General features: G+C 45.5%; 1 protein-coding gene across 2 annotated transcripts in view; it reads left to right on the forward strand.

Annotated features, from left to right (window-relative positions):
* The window catches only part of LOC109883405 (X-ray repair complementing defective repair in Chinese hamster cells 5), a 36435-nt gene continuing 20889 nt past the window's right edge, over window positions 1-15546 (forward strand). The window contains exons 1-9 of one of the 2 annotated variants that reach the window (XM_031801912.1): window positions 1-232; window positions 1044-1157; window positions 10309-10492; window positions 10768-10816; window positions 12542-12664; window positions 12920-13069; window positions 13722-13836; window positions 14180-14318; window positions 14876-14988. In XM_031801912.1, coding sequence (XP_031657772.1) covers window positions 215-232; window positions 1044-1157; window positions 10309-10492; window positions 10768-10816; window positions 12542-12664; window positions 12920-13069; window positions 13722-13836; window positions 14180-14318; window positions 14876-14988 — 1005 coding nt within the window. In that variant the 5' untranslated portion in view covers window positions 1-214. Of the gene's footprint in view, window positions 233-1043; window positions 1158-1206; window positions 1333-10308; window positions 10493-10767; window positions 10817-12541; window positions 12665-12919; window positions 13070-13721; window positions 13837-14179; window positions 14319-14875; window positions 14989-15546 lie in introns of those variants that run through there. The other variant, XM_031801917.1, reaches the window with a different exon arrangement.

Below are 15546 nucleotides of genomic sequence, written 5' to 3' on the forward strand. Positions count from 1 at the left end.
CAGCGCCTACCCGCACTGAATTGGCAAAATGTTGCATAGAGCGCATGAGCCAAAACCAGAGTAGTTTTGTGACAAAACTGCGATGGAAACCCATTGAATTTTAGATTTTAATTCGGTACATAAGCGGAAAAGTACATTTTTGTGTAGGAACCATTCCTACCTTACATTTGCTTCCCCTCCGGACTCATTCAAAAGCGAGGGAAAGGAAATCAAGATGGCGCGTTCAGCGAAGGCAAGTTCTTCGAGATTTACTAACTCATATCTTGCAAGCTATTATTTATTTATGTTCAAGAACTGTAGATAATTATTAAATAATTAATCATATCTACATGCTAGTCCTTACATTTTAGTAGTGAATTGTTCCATTAGTTTGTTAACTAGTGGACTAAACTCCTCAATGAAGGAAGTCCTTCACCGTGGAGTTTAGTCCTCGATAAGTTAGCTAGAATCACTAACGTTAAAGTTGTTTGTGATGATATTGGTGATTTACGCTATGGCTACATCTCTCACTATGTCTTCACGTCAATCCAGGGGTGGATTCATTACGTCTTGCGATGGAAACCTTTTGTCGTTTAACAACCAAACTGAAACGATACGGGGAAGTTCTTCGCTACCTGAATTTGTCAATAAAAACTCAGTTTGAAGTAAACCGTTTCGCAATAGAATTGGCGTAAATACACCATAGGAGGGTTTAGAGCTTTAAAGGAAGGCGTTTCACTGTACTTGTGCGTGTGACATTAAAACTTGAGAGAATTTAAGTAGGTCCTTCCTCATTCCGTTGCTTCTGTTTAAGACAAGTTTTCCAACAGAATCGCTGTAATGAATACAGCCCAGGAAATGTGTTAGTGTCTGTAAACCCGCCCCTTCTGGAGATAAGTGGTCTTGCCCTTGTGTTCTCCCAAACAAAGACAGCATGTTGCTCAAAGGAGGGGTCTAACTGCTGCAGGCTACATGCATTACTAACTATGAGTCAGAACACAACACCAGTATGTGTATTGTATTTGAATAATTAAAAGTATGTCCTCTCTGTGTTGCTAAACTAGACAGCGTTGGTTCTGTGTCTGGATGTGGGTTTCTCCATGTCCAACTCTGCCCCGGGACAGGAACCACCCTTCCAACAGGCCAAGAAAGTCATCCAGAAGTTTGTTCAGCGCCAGGTACTCCCTCTGATTCTGTGGGTGAATCTCCAATTGTATTTCCTAGATTCCTCATGTCCTCTCGCCTTGCATCCTTCTCGAAACCAATTGGAGGAGAAGATCAGAGGAGAGGAAACTCAGATATTTTACTCCAATGTGCTTTGAGAAGGAGACAAAGGAGGAAGCAAGCAATCAAGTAAACATTATTGTGATTATTTTTTATAAAGAAACTGTGGCTTTGTTCCAAAATGCGTACTTGTGTTCTGTCTAGAGCGTGTATGAGAGCCCAAAGTTTTATTTTGAAGTAACTGAAACATAAATATAGGCTATGTTGAATGGGCGTAGATGGTGATGGCTTTCTTACTGCAGCCAAAAGTTGCGCACATTTATGCATGACGTCAGTTAGTCCTGTACTGGAGAAGTGTCTATAAGCGTACTTTGGAGGTCTGGAAAACAAATCAAGCATGGGGAGCATACTTTTTCATTCTCTTTGCCGGGGAGGCTTTCACATAACACCTTTCAAAACTGAAAGTTCCCCAAACGAATGAATTGATGGCAAACTAAGTATTACAGTTATTTATTCATCAAATGATGTTAATTTATTTTCATATACATTTTGAATTAAAATGTTTAGTCACTGCTTTTTATCAGCCGTTAGCTGAGGTAAGTTAGCTCGTCAGATGCGATGATGGCTAGCTAGCAGGCAAGCTCTTCCTGGTCACCAGGACAGATGTATAGAACTTGGGAACCTCCCATCCACCAGGAAAAACACCCTATCCCAGGAGTTTATTCAGCAGTGTGCATCATCGCTAGAATTGTCTGCTCATTGTAACATGTGAAGCAAATTTTTAAAATGATTTTATTTAATGAGGCAAATGGTTTCTTCCCCAAGGTACTACACTGTGTGCACATTTTTATTTATATACTACAATGGACTGCGTTCTTAAATAAAAAAATGGACCGTTCTCATGGACTGTGTTTTAAGGATTCATGCACAGATACAGGAAACCGATAAATGGGTTAATATTATTAAAAACTGCATGCATATAATTACATTGAATATGTTCCCCTTTATAATATGCCAGTGTAATCCAATGCATTTAGCTTACATTAGGATGAAGTAGTCTAGGCCTTCTAATCTAGTTGTATTGCATCACATCGCTTATCAACATTAGTTACCATATTAATGGATAAGGTGAATGTAAAACCAAGATATCGTGAACATCAGTGTCATTTAATAATATGCATCAGTGTTATAGTTGTATAAATGTATCACAATGCAAACCTTCCCATTGGAAAGTAAACACCAGCAGTCCTAATGCAGTTAAAGCTCCACAGTGAAACACCACTGTTCTGGCTATTTATCCTTCTTAAACACTAAGTAAAATAGCTTATTTCACTATTTCAGCACAATGCATAAAAGCTTACCTGTCCCTCCCGAGTGGCGCAGCAGTCTAAGGCACGGCAGTTCTTGAGGCGTCACTACAGACCCGAGTTCAATCCCAGGTTGTGTCACAACCGGCCGTGACCGGGAGTCCTATACGGTGGCGTACAATTGGCCCAGTGTCATCCACGTTAGGGGAGTGTTTCCTTGTGGGCCGGGCTCCTGCAGGCTGACTTCGGTTTTGAGTTGAACTACGACTCATTGGTTAAGCGGGCGGGTGTTAAGGAGCACGGTTTGGCCGGTCATGTTTCGGAGGACACATGACTCGAGCTTCACCTCTCCCGAGCCCGTTGGGGAGTTGCAGCGATAAGACAAGTTTGTAATTGGGGCGAAGAAGGGGGTAAATTGGATAATAATTGGGGCGAAGAAGGGGGTGAAACCTTACCATATGTCCACAACAATGTAGCAGCAGACTAAGGAGTTTGTGAGAGGACACCACGTAAAATGTTTCTGGTTGTCAATTTAATTCACAAACAGGTACTGAGAATCCATTCTGTTACTTGTCATTATGGTTAGAACTCAATGGATATATATATATATATACACTAATAATTCAATATTTAAACTGATTGTCAGAAGGCAGAGTATTGCGGTATTATAAACACCGTACTCTGACCGTACACCATCTTAATTGTTGTATGGTCAAAATCGAGGTAAGCGTATGCCGATTTAAACGCCTGGTTTTCTGCGCAGTCTTTTAAATTATTACGACGTGAACATCTTAATCAGGGTTCCAGCGGTGTATTTGATCTGCACTGGGTAGCCTCCCTTTTATGCGTGAGTGAAGTGAGTTCGGGGGGGGTGCATATTTATAAATAGTTTTCACTAACTTTGTGTCCGATCTCCGAATCAAATAGTCTTCACAAAAATAACACTGTGGTAGAACGTTTGTTTTTATTGGTGATTTTCTGTAAGTCCAATCAGGGAGCCTGATTTAAGATGTGTCAATGTAAACAGGATTATTAGGGAAATCATTATTCTTGCAAAGCATGTAAACAAACTATTATATTAACATAACTATCCACAATAATTGCATTATTGTGTGCATGTAACCGTGCTCAATGTACAGTACCTTCGGAAAGTATTCAGACCCCCTGACTTTTTCCACATTTTGTTAGGTTACAGCCTTATTCCAAAATGTATTAATTTGTCCCCCCCCCTCAATCTACACACAGTACCCCATAATGACAAAGCAAAAACAGTTTTTTAGAAAATGTTGCTTATATATAAAAATAAATAAAAACATTGCACTTACCATCACGGTCACCTAATAATCCCCAGTTTACAATTGGCTCATTCATCCCCCTCCTCTCCCCTGTAACTATTCTCCAGGTCGTTGTCTAATCATTCCTCCTCTCCCCTGTAACTATTCCCCAGGTCGTTGTCTAATCATTCCTCCTCTCCCCTGTACCTATTCCCCAGGTCGTTGTCTAATCATTCCTCCTCTCCCCTGTACCTATTCCCCAGGTCGTTGTCTAATCATTCCTCCTCTCCCCTGTACCTATTCCCCAGGTCGTTGTCTAATCATTCCTCCTCTCCCCTGTACCTATTCCCCAGGTCGTTGTCTAATCATTCCTCCTCTCCCCTGTACCTATTCCCCAGGTCGTTGTCTAATCATTCCTCCTCTCCCCTGTACCTATTCCCCAGGTCGTTGTCTAATCATTCCTCCTCTCCCCTGTAACTATTCCCCAGGTCGTTGTCTAATCATTCCTCCTCTCCCCTGTAACTATTCCCCAGGTCGTTGTCTAATCATTCCTCCTCTCCCCTGTAACTATTCTCCAGGTCGTTGTCTAATCATTCCTCCTCTCCCCTGTAACTATTCCCCAGGTCGTTGTCTAATCATTCCTCCTCTCCCCTGTAACTATTCCCCAGGTCGTTGTCTAATCATTCCTCCTCTCCCCTGTAACTATTCTCCAGGTCGTTGTCTAATCATTCCTCCTCTCCCCTGTAACTATTCTCCAGGTCGTTGCTGTAAATGAGGACGTGTTCTCAGTCAACTTACTAGGTAAAATAACGGATAAATACATAAGTATTCAGACCCTTTACTCAGTACTTTGTTGAAGCACCTTTGGCAGTGATTACAGCCTCCAGTCTTCTTGGGTGTGATGCTACAAGCTTGGCACACCAGTTTTTGGGGAGTTTCTCCCATTCTTCTCTGCAGATCCTCTCAAGCTCTGTCAGGTTGGATGGGGAGCGTCGCTGCACAGCTATTTTCAGGTCTCTCCAGAGATGTTTGGTCGGGTTCAAGTCCAGGCTCTGGCTGGGCCACTCGTGGTGGTAGCATCATGCTGTGGGGATGTTTTTCAGTGGCAGGGACTGGGAGACTAGTCGGGATCGAGGGAAAGATGAACGGAGCAAAGTACAGAGAGATCCTTGATGAAAACCTGCTCCAGAGCGCTCAGGATCTCAGAATGGGGCGAAGGTTCACCTTCCAACAGGACAATGACCCTAAGCACAAAGCCAAGACAACGCAGGAGTGACTTCGTGACAAGTCTCAGCTATTTGAGACTTGTCACGAATGGATGGTGCCAGGTTTCCTCCAGATGTGATGCTTGGCATTCAGGTCAAAGAGTTCAATCTTGGTTTCATCAGCCCAGAGAATGTTGTTTCTCATGGTCTGAGAGTCTTTAGGTGCCTTTTTGCAAACTTCAAGCAGGCTGTCATGTTCCTTTCTACTGAGAAGTGGCTTCTTTCTGGCCACTCTACCATAAAGCCCTGATTGGTGGAGTGCTGCATAGATGGTTGTCTTCTGGAAGGTTCTCCCATTTACGCAGAGGAACTGGAGCTCTGTCAGAGTGACCATTGGGTTCTTGGTCAGCTCTCTGACCAAGGCCCTTCTCCCCTGATTGCTCAGTTTGGCCGGACGGCCAGCTCTAGGAAGACTCTTGGTGGTTCCAAACTTCTTCCATTTAAGAATGATGGACGCCACTGTGTTCTTGGGGACCTTCAATACTGCAGACATTTATTGGTACCCTTCCCCAGATCTGTGCCTCGACACAATCCTGTCTCGGAATCCTGTCTAAATCCTGTCTCCATAATGCCTTCAACCTCATGCCTTAGTTTTTGCTCCGACATTAACTGTCAACTGTGGGACCGTATGTAGACTGTGACATCATCTATATGAACACAGCTGCCACTGTATTAAAGCTGTTAGATGTAGTCTACCACTGAGCTTTATTACAGGTGACCATTTTAGTACTCATCACTGCATTCTCTACCAGGCAGTTGGTTGGCTCTCTGTCATCACTGCATTCTCTACCAGGCAGTTGGTTGGCTCTCTGTCATCACTGCATTCTCTACCAGGCAGTTGGTTGGCTCTCTGTCATCACTGCATTCTCTACCAGGCAGTTGGTTGGTTCTCTGTCATCACTGCATTCTCTACCAGGCAGTTGGTTGGCTCTCTGTCATCACTGCATTCTCTACCAGGAAGTTGGTTGGCTCTCTGTCATCACTGCATTCTCTACCAGGAAGTTGGTTGGCTCTCTGTCATCACTGCATTCTCTACCAGGAAGTTGGTTGGCTCTCTGTCATCACTGCATTCTCTACCAGGCAGTTGGTTGGCTCTCTGTCATCACTGCATTCTCTACCAGGCAGTTGGTTGGCTCTCTGTCATCACTGCATTCTCTACCAGGCAGTTGGTTGGCTCTCTGTCATCACTGCATTCTCTACCAGGCAGTTGGTTGGCTCTCTGTCATCACTGCATTCTCTACCAGGCAGTTGGTTGGTTCTCTGTCATCACTGCATTCTCTACCAGGCAGTTGGTTGGTTCTCTGTCATCACTGCATTCTCTACCAGGAAGTTGGTTGGCTCTCTGTCATCACTGCATTCTCTACCAGGCAGTTGGTTGGTTCTCTGTCATCACTGCATTCTCTACCAGGAAGTTGGTTGGCTCTCTGTCATCACTGCATTCTCTACCAGGAAGTTGGTTGGCTCTCTGTCATCACTGCATTCTCTACCAGGAAGTTGGTTGGCTCTCTGTCATCACTGCATTCTCTACCAGGAAGTTGGTTGGTTCTCTGTCATCACTGCATTCTCTACCAGGAAGTTGGTTGGTTCTCTGTCATCACTGCATTCTCTACCAGGAAGTTGGTTGGTTCTCTGTCATCACTGCATTCTCTACCAGGAAGTTGGTTGGTTCTCTGTCATCACTGCATTCTCTACCAGGAAGTTGGTTGGTTCTCTGTCATCACTGCATTCTCTACCAGGAAGTTGGTTGGTTCTCTGTCATCACTGCATTCTCTACCAGGCAGTTGGTTGGTTCTCTGTCATCACTGCATTCTCTACCAGGAAGTTGGTTGGCTCTCTGTCATCACTGCATTCTCTACCAGGCAGTTGGTTGGTTCTCTGTCATCACTGCATTCTCTACCAGGAAGTTGGTTGGTTCTCTGTCATCACTGCATTCTCTACCAGGAAGTTGGTTGGCTCTCTGTCATCACTGCATTCTCTACCAGGAAGTTGGTTGGTTCTCTGTCATCACTGCATTCTCTACCAGGCAGTTGGTTGGTTCTCTGTCATCACTGCATTCTCTACCAGGAAGTTGGTTGGCTCTCTGTCATCACTGCATTCTCTACCAGGAAGTTGGTTGGCTCTCTGTCATCACTGCATTCTCTACCAGGAAGTTGGTTGGTTCTCTGTCATCACTGCATTCTCTACCAGGCAGTTGGTTGGCTCTCTGTCATCACTGCATTCTCTACCAGGAAGTTGGTTGGCTCTCTGTCATCACTGCATTCTCTACCAGGAAGTTGGTTGGCTCTCTGTCATCACTGCATTCTCTACCAGGAAGTTGGTTGGCTCTCTGTCATCACTGCATTCTCTACCAGGCAGTTGGTTGGTTCTCTGTCATCACTGCATTCTCTACCAGGAAGTTGGTTGGTTCTCTGTCATCACTGCATTCTCTACCAGGAAGTTGGTTGGTTCTCTGTCATCACTGCATTCTCTACCAGGAAGTTGGTTGGCTCTCTGTCATCACTGCATTCTCTACCAGGAAGTTGGTTGGCTCTCTGTCATCACTGCATTCTCTACCAGGAAGTTGGTTGGCTCTCTGTCATCACTGCATTCTCTACCAGGAAGTTGGTTGGCTGTCTGTCATCACTGCATTCTCTACCAGGCAGTTGGTTGGCTCTCTGTCATCACTGCATTCTCTACCAGGAAGTTGGTTGGCTCTCTGTCATCACTGCATTCTCTACCAGGAAGTTGGTTGGCTCTCTGTCATCACTGCATTCTCTACCAGGAAGTTGGTTGGCTCTCTGTCATCACTGCATTCTCTACCAGGAAGTTGGTTGGCTCTCTGTCATCACTGCATTCTCTACCAGGCAGTTGGTTGGCTCTCTGTCATCACTGCATTCTCTACCAGGAAGTTGGTTGGCTCTCTGTCATCACTGCATTCTCTACCAGGAAGTTGGTTGGCTCTCTGTCATCACTGCATTCTCTACCAGGAAGTTGGTTGGCTCTCTGTCATCACTGCATTCTCTACCAGGAAGTTGGTTGGCTCTCTGTCATCACTGCATTCTCTACCAGGAAGTTGGTTGGCTCTCTGTCATCACTGCATTCTCTACCAGGAAGTTGGTTGGCTCTCTGTCATCACTGCATTCTCTACCAGGAAGTTGGTTGGCTCTCTGTCATCACTGCATTCTCTACCAGGAAGTTGGTTGGCTCTCTGTCATCACTGCATTCTCTACCAGGAAGTTGGTTGGCTCTCTGTCATCACTGCATTCTCTACCAGGAAGTTGGTTGGCTCTCTGTCATCACTGCATTCTCTACCAGGAAGTTGGTTGGCTCTCTGTCATCACTGCATTCTCTACCAGGAAGTTGGTTGGCTCTCTGTCATCACTGCATTCTCTACCAGGAAGTTGGTTGGCTCTCTGTCATCACTGCATTCTCTACCAGGAAGTTGGTTGGCTCTCTGTCATCACTGCATTCTCTACCAGGAAGTTGGTTGGCTCTCTGTCATCACTGCATTCTCTACCAGGAAGTTGGTTGGCTCTCTGTCATCACTGCATTCTCTACCAGGAAGTTGGTTGGTTCTCTGTCATCACTGCATTCTCTACCAGGAAGTTGGTTGGCTCTCTGTCATCACTGCATTCTCTACCATGAAGTTGGTTGTCTCTCTTTGATGTCACGTAGGTTGGTGCATAGCTATGTTTTCATTTATAAAGCCCTTCTACAAAACGTCCCACTGTACCTAACATCTTTACTAACTATATACGTACGAGTTACCACCCCTGGTCTCAGAGATGGATAACTCTATGAATTCCTTTGGTCTCTACTGAGTTAGGTCAATCAGCTTAGAGTTTTCTTTCACCTTATTTGTGGACTGATCTTCAAAAATGTTTTTAAATGTGTTTGTTCTGGTGTCTCTAGGGTAATTAAGGAAGCTGATGGAGGACCTTATTACCGATAAATGTCTTGTGTTTTTTACTTTCTACTTGCATTTTCGATTAATATTTTGATGTGTGTATTTTCTGTAATTTATGGAATTCGGGGATCATCTGTAAAATACCTTTGTTCACTGAATTGCTAGCACTAGTTGCTCACACTGCTCATTGGCTACAATGTAAACAGATGTGGCTAGCTAGCATAAATGCTAGCTTTGTTGACTCGGGCTGCGTAATGATGCAGTTTCCTGTTTAGATTAGTGGTCACATCGACGTAAGTTTAAAATGTAGCTGATTATAAGCCCTCTGTGTTCTCCTATACTAGACCGTATCTTTGTTAGGTGTTCCTGGAAGATCACCACCCTTGACAGAACAGGACAAGTGCACATTTTGGAACACAGCCAGAGGTCCTGGATCGTGACACTCTCCTTTCTAGCCATTAGAATAGGGCTTTTCAAATGTTTTGGGGTGGGACCCCTTTTGTGATAGAAAATACATCAGGGACCCTCTCAATTAGAACACAACTTGAGTGAGATAAAATACAAGTACGTTTACTATGACTCTGGTAGTGCATGGCCGGACAAACCAAGTATTCGAGCCCTGGGAAGGAACATTTTAAAAGGATCTTGGCATTGGAGAGAAAATGTTGCAGTTTTCAGGCTAATATCCTTGAAATCTACACTTTGCCATGAGGCAAAGAATTACAAAAATAAAAAATTGTTCCCCAGGGTTAAGAACATACATTGTAGATTAATAACACTATATTACACCCTAAAGTTATTCCATGGATCCCTTGGCCCAAAAAAAGCACTGGACCCTCTGCCGTACCTTGGCAGGCCCCACTTAGAGAACCCTCTGCCGTACCTCGGCAGGCCCCACTTAGAGAACCCTCTGCCGTACCTCGGCAGGCCCCACTTAGAGAACCCTCTGCCGTACCTTGGCAGGCCCCACTTAGAGAACCCTCTGCCGTACCTCGGCAGGCCCCACTTAGAGAACCCTCTGCCGTACCTCGGCAGGCCCCACTTAGAGAACCCTCTGCCGTACCTCGGCAGGCCCCACTTAGAGAACCCTCTGCCGTACCTCGGCAGGCCCCACTTAGAGAACCCTCTGCCGTACCTCGGCAGGCCCCACTTAGAGAACCCTCTGCCGTACCTTGGCAGGCCCCACTTAGAGAACCCTCTGCCGTACCTAGGCAAGCCCCACTTTGAGAACCCTCTGCCGTACCTCGGCAGGCCCCACTTTGAGAACCCTCTGTCGTACCTCGGCAGGCTCCACTTAGAGAACCCTGGGCCCTGGTCAGAGGTAGTGCGATATGTAAGGAATGTGCTGTCATTTGGGACTGTCTTTCCTGTAGGTGTTTGCTGAGAACAAAGATGAGCTGGGTCTGGTGCTGTTTGGGTCAGACAACACTAAGAACAACCTAGCTAAAGACGACCAGTACCAGAACATCTCAGTACACCGCCAACTCATGATCCCAAACTTTGAGCTGCTGGAAGAGATCCAGAATGATGTGCACCCTGGGAGTCAACAGGCTGACTGTATCCTTCCTTTGACTGACCACAGCTCACTCCTTCAGTAGACAGCACTGTTGATATGGTGTTTTTAAACCATTGAGTCCAGTGTAGAGGGCCTATATAATATATATATATAATTTCAGTTCTTTTATGCTAGACATTTAATAGGCAACGTGCAAAATAAATGTTTCTGCTGTTAGGCCGTGGTCAGTGTGTGAACCGTTAGGTCTGTATTTGACCTTGATTAACTGTGTTGCTGTTAACGGACTGACTTGTTTCCTTAACCACTGTTGGCTCAGGGCTGGATGCTCTAGTTGTATGCATGGACCTGCTTCAGAACGAAACTCTGTAAGTAATCTGTTTCACATAGCTAGATCATTCTGTATGAAAGTGAAATCTTCTGTAGCTCAGTTGGTCGAACATGGCTCTTGCAATGCGGGGAGAGTGGGTTCAATTCCCGCTCCCACTATCCCCCCAAAAAGTTATACATGCATCACTGTAAGTGGCTTTGGATAAGAACATCTAATCAATATATTATGGTAAGACTGGATAAGAACATCTAATCAATATATTATGGTAAGACTGGATAGGAACATCTAATCAATATATTATGGTAAGACTGGATAGGAACATCTAATCAATATATTATGGTAAGACTGGATAAGAACATCTAATCAATATATTATGGTAAGACTGGATAGGAACATCTAATCAATATATTATGGTAAGATTGGATAAGAACATCTAATCAATATATTATGGTAAGACTTTACCTGACACCCAGCGTCATAACCATGTCACAATGTCATAACAGCTGACATAACTTGTCGTTACTTATATGGTCATAACACTGTCATGACACATACACTACCAGCCAAAAGTTAGGACACACCTACTCATTCACGGCTTTTTCTTTTATTTCTACTGTTTTCTACATTGTAGAATAATAATGAACACATCAACACTATGAAGCAACACATATGGAAGTGTTAGTGTTAAACAAATCAAAATATATTTTATATTTGAGGTTCGTCAAAGTAGCCACCCTTTGCCTTGATGACAGCTTTGCACACTCTTGGCATTCTCTCAACCAGCTTCATAAGGTAGTCACCTGGAATGCTTTTCAATTAACAGGTGTATCTTGTTAAAAGCTAATTTGTGGAATTTCTTTCCTCAATGCGTTTGAGCCAATCACTTGTGTTGTGACACGGTAGGATTGGTAAATAGGATTATCTTCTATTTAGTAAAAGACCAAGTCCATATTATGGCAAGAACAGCTCAAATAAGCAAAGAGAAACGACAGTCCATTACTTTAAGACATGAAGGTCAGTCAAACCATAACGTTTCAAGAACTTTGAACGTTTCTTCAAGTGCTGTCGCAAAAAACCATCAGGCGCTATGATGAAACTGGCTCTCACAAGGACCTCCACAGGAAAGGAAGACCCAGAGTTACCTCTGCTGCAGAGGATAAGTTCATTAGAGTTACCTCTGCTGCAGAGGATAAGTTCAATAGAGTTACCTCTGCTGCAGAGGATAAGTTCAATAGAGTTACCTCTGCTGCAGAGGATAAGTTCAATAGAGTTACCTCTGCTGCAGAGGATAAGTTCATTAGAGTTACCAGCCTCAGACTGCAGCCCAAATAAATGCTTCACAGAGTTCCAGTAACAGACACATCTCAACATCAACTGTTCAGAGGAGACTGTGTGAATCAAATTGCTGCAAAGAAACCACTACTAAAGGACACCAATAAGAAGACGAGACTTGCTTGGGCCAAGAAACACGAGCAATGGACATTAGACTGGTGGAAATGTATCCTTTGGTCTGACGTGACATATATTGCGTTATTTTATGGCCCAACAGGTGTAAATATATGGGTCGTGAGTGTTATGACCTCATGGCAATAGGGTGGTATCAGCTGTTATGACAGGTTATGACGCTGGGTGTCAAGTAAAGTGTTACCAGAATGATTGTAGATGACAAAGAGGACCCCATTGGAGGAGCTACTGTGTTCTGATTTGGTTCATGGGTGATCATGTTTCCTATGTAACTCTGTTCTGTTTGACTGTTCTTCAGGGGGAAGAAATATGAGCGTCTGAACATCGTCATGCTCACAGACCTGAACACACCGAGCAGTCCTGACCAGCTGGACATTATCATAGGCAACCTGAAGAGAGCCGGCATCACTCTGCAGTTCTTGTGTGTCTATGTGTTATTCTACTGTAGAGATCTCGAATGGCTTGTCGTATATCATGGAAGCATTGAGTGCATCTACATGCACTCAATGCTTCATCTGAAATGCGCTTCATCTGAAATGCGCTTCATCTGAAATGCGCTTCATCTGAAATGGCATCATATTTCCTGTATAATGCAGTACTTTTGGCCAGGCTCTGGCGATTTGGGGGACAGCCACGGAATGACTCCAAACTGACCCCTTAACCTCTGTTCCTCCAGCCTACCCTTCCCTGTAGATGGAGGGGGTTCCAACCCCCCTCACGGGGGTAAAGCTCTGTCCAGAGAGCAGCAGCAGGGGCTGGAGATGACTAAGCAGGTCATGATGTCTCTGGATGAAGAGGACGGTCTGGAGGAAGTCTACACCTTCAGGTAGGAAGTCACTGGGGTCTGCAATCCAGATGTTACCCTATTCCTTATATTGTGCTGTACTTCTGACCAGGGCCTGGAGGGGGGTCTAGGGGGGCCTGGAGGGTGGTCTAGGGGGGCCTGGAGGGTGGTCTAGGGGGGCCTGGAGTGTGGTCTAGGGGGTTCTAGGGGGGCCTATAGGGTTGGTAGAGAGAGGGGGGACCTAAAGGGTGGTGGAGGGGGGACCTAAAGGGTGGTGGAGGGGGGACCTAAAGGGTGGTGGAGGGGGGACCTATTGGGTGGTAGAGGGGACCAATAGGGTGGTAAAGGGGAACTATAGGGTGGTAGAGGGGACGGGACCAATAGGGTGGTAGAGGGGACCTATAGGGTGGTGGAGGGGGGGGGGCCTATAGGGTGGTAGAGGGGACCCCTATAGGGTGGTAGAGGGGCCCTGGAGGGGGGGGCTATAGGTTAGTAGAGGGGGCCTATAGGGTGGTAGAGGGGGCCTACAGGGTGGTAGGGTGGGGGATTAGAGGGTTGTAGAGGGGGCCTATAGGGTGGTAGGGGGGGACTAGAGGGAGTCATTTGGGACAAAGCTCTGAGTTTGAGGCTATATTCTAATGCCACACAGAGACTGAGGTTGTCCTGCTCTGACAGTCTTCTCTCTGTCTTGCAGTGATGCTATAGAGAAGTTGTCTGTGTTTAAACGTGTTGAGAAGAGACCCATGGCCTGGCCCTGTACTCTGACCATCGGCAGCTCTCTGGCCATCAAGATTGTTGGCTACAAAGCAGTAAGTAGAGTATCACTGTCTCTTGAATAGGACCCTATTCAGCGAGGGTCCGAACGTGTCGTCCAGGGGACGGGGAGGGGCTGAACGTGTCGTCCAGGGGACGGGGAGGGGCTGAACGTGTCGTCCAGGGGACGGGGAGGGGCTGAACGTGTCGTCCAGGGGACGGGGAGGGGCTGAACGTGTCGTCCAGGGGACGGGCCGAACGTGTCGTCCAGGGGACGGGGAGGGGCTGAACGTGTCGTCCAGGGGACGGGGAGGGTCTGATCTTATTACTCTGACAGACTGTCCCTGAAGCAGGAACTGAAAGATGTGAATTAGTGTAGTGACTGTCTGACCCTTGCAGGTATGTGAGGAGAGACCCAGGAAGTCGTGGTCGGTGGTAGATGCTCAGACACACCAGAAAGACGACATAAAAAGAGATGTAGTTTACTGTCTGAACGATGACGAAGAGACTGAGGTACAGAAGGACGACACCATACAAGGTGAGAGAAATCAGGAAGTAAACCTGTGTGTGATACGAGTGTTGTCTCAAATGGCTAGGTTCCTGCCATCCATTCAGTAGTCGTTTTTACAAGGTTCAAGAAACCTTTGACTGGTAGAACAAGTTCATGGACGGTTCCAAGGTGAGATGGACACTGGATGAGAGCATCTTCCTCTCCTCTCTAAAGGGAGAACTCCACTCTTCCTCTGTTCCTCCTCTCCTCTCTAAAGGGAGAACTCCACTCTTCCTCTGTTCCTCCTCTCCTCTCTAAAGGGAGAACTCCACTCTTCCTCTGTTCCTCCTCTCCTCTCTAAAGGGAGAACTTCACTCTTCCTCCTCTCCTCTCTAAAGGGAGAACTTCACTCTTCCTCCTCTCCTCTCTAAAGGGAGAACTTCACTCTTCCTCTGTTCTTCCTCTCCTCTCTAAAGGGAGAACTCCACTCTTCCTCTGTTCCTCCTCTCCTCTCTAAAGGGAGAACTCCACTCTTCCTCTGTTCCTCCTCTCCTCTCTAAAGGGAGAACTTCACTCTTCCTCTGTTCTTCCTCTCCTCTCTAAAGGGTATCGTTATGGCAGTGACATCGTCCCCTTCTCCAAAGTTGACCAGGACCAGATGAAGTACAAGACAGATGGGAAGAGTTTTGCTGTGCTGGGCTTCACCAAACAGAGCATGGTAATACAGCTGCTGTTTCCTGTCAAACAGACCCACAAAAAGCATATAGATTACATCCCAAACGTCACCCTATACCCTATGTAGTGCACTACTTTGGACCAGTGCACTATAGGGAATAGGGTGCCATTTGGGATGTACACATAGTCTAATCAAGTGGAGCGAGGGAATTGCTCTCAATGCAATTAAACAGGTCTCTTCTTACAAAAGAGATTGTATCTCAATAGGTTTAACCTTTACCCTCTAACCTGTATTGTTCTGCTACAGATCAACAGTCCCTCTAACCTCTAACATGTATTGTTCTGCTACAGATCAACAGTCCCTCTAACATGTATTGTTCTGCTACAGATCAACAGCCTCTCTAACCTGTAACCTGTATTGTTCTGCTACAGATCAACAGACCCTCTAACCTGTATTGTTCTGCTACAGATCAACAGTCCCTCTAACCTCTAACATGTATTGTTCTGCTACAGATCAACAGTCCCTCTAACATGTATTGTTCTGCTACAGATCAACAGCCTCTCTAACCTGTAACCTGTGTTGTTCTGATACAGATCAACA

This window comes from Oncorhynchus kisutch, linkage group LG2 (assembly GCF_002021735.2).
Source record: "Oncorhynchus kisutch isolate 150728-3 linkage group LG2, Okis_V2, whole genome shotgun sequence".
In the NCBI taxonomy this organism is placed as follows: Eukaryota; Metazoa; Chordata; class Actinopteri; order Salmoniformes; family Salmonidae; genus Oncorhynchus; species Oncorhynchus kisutch.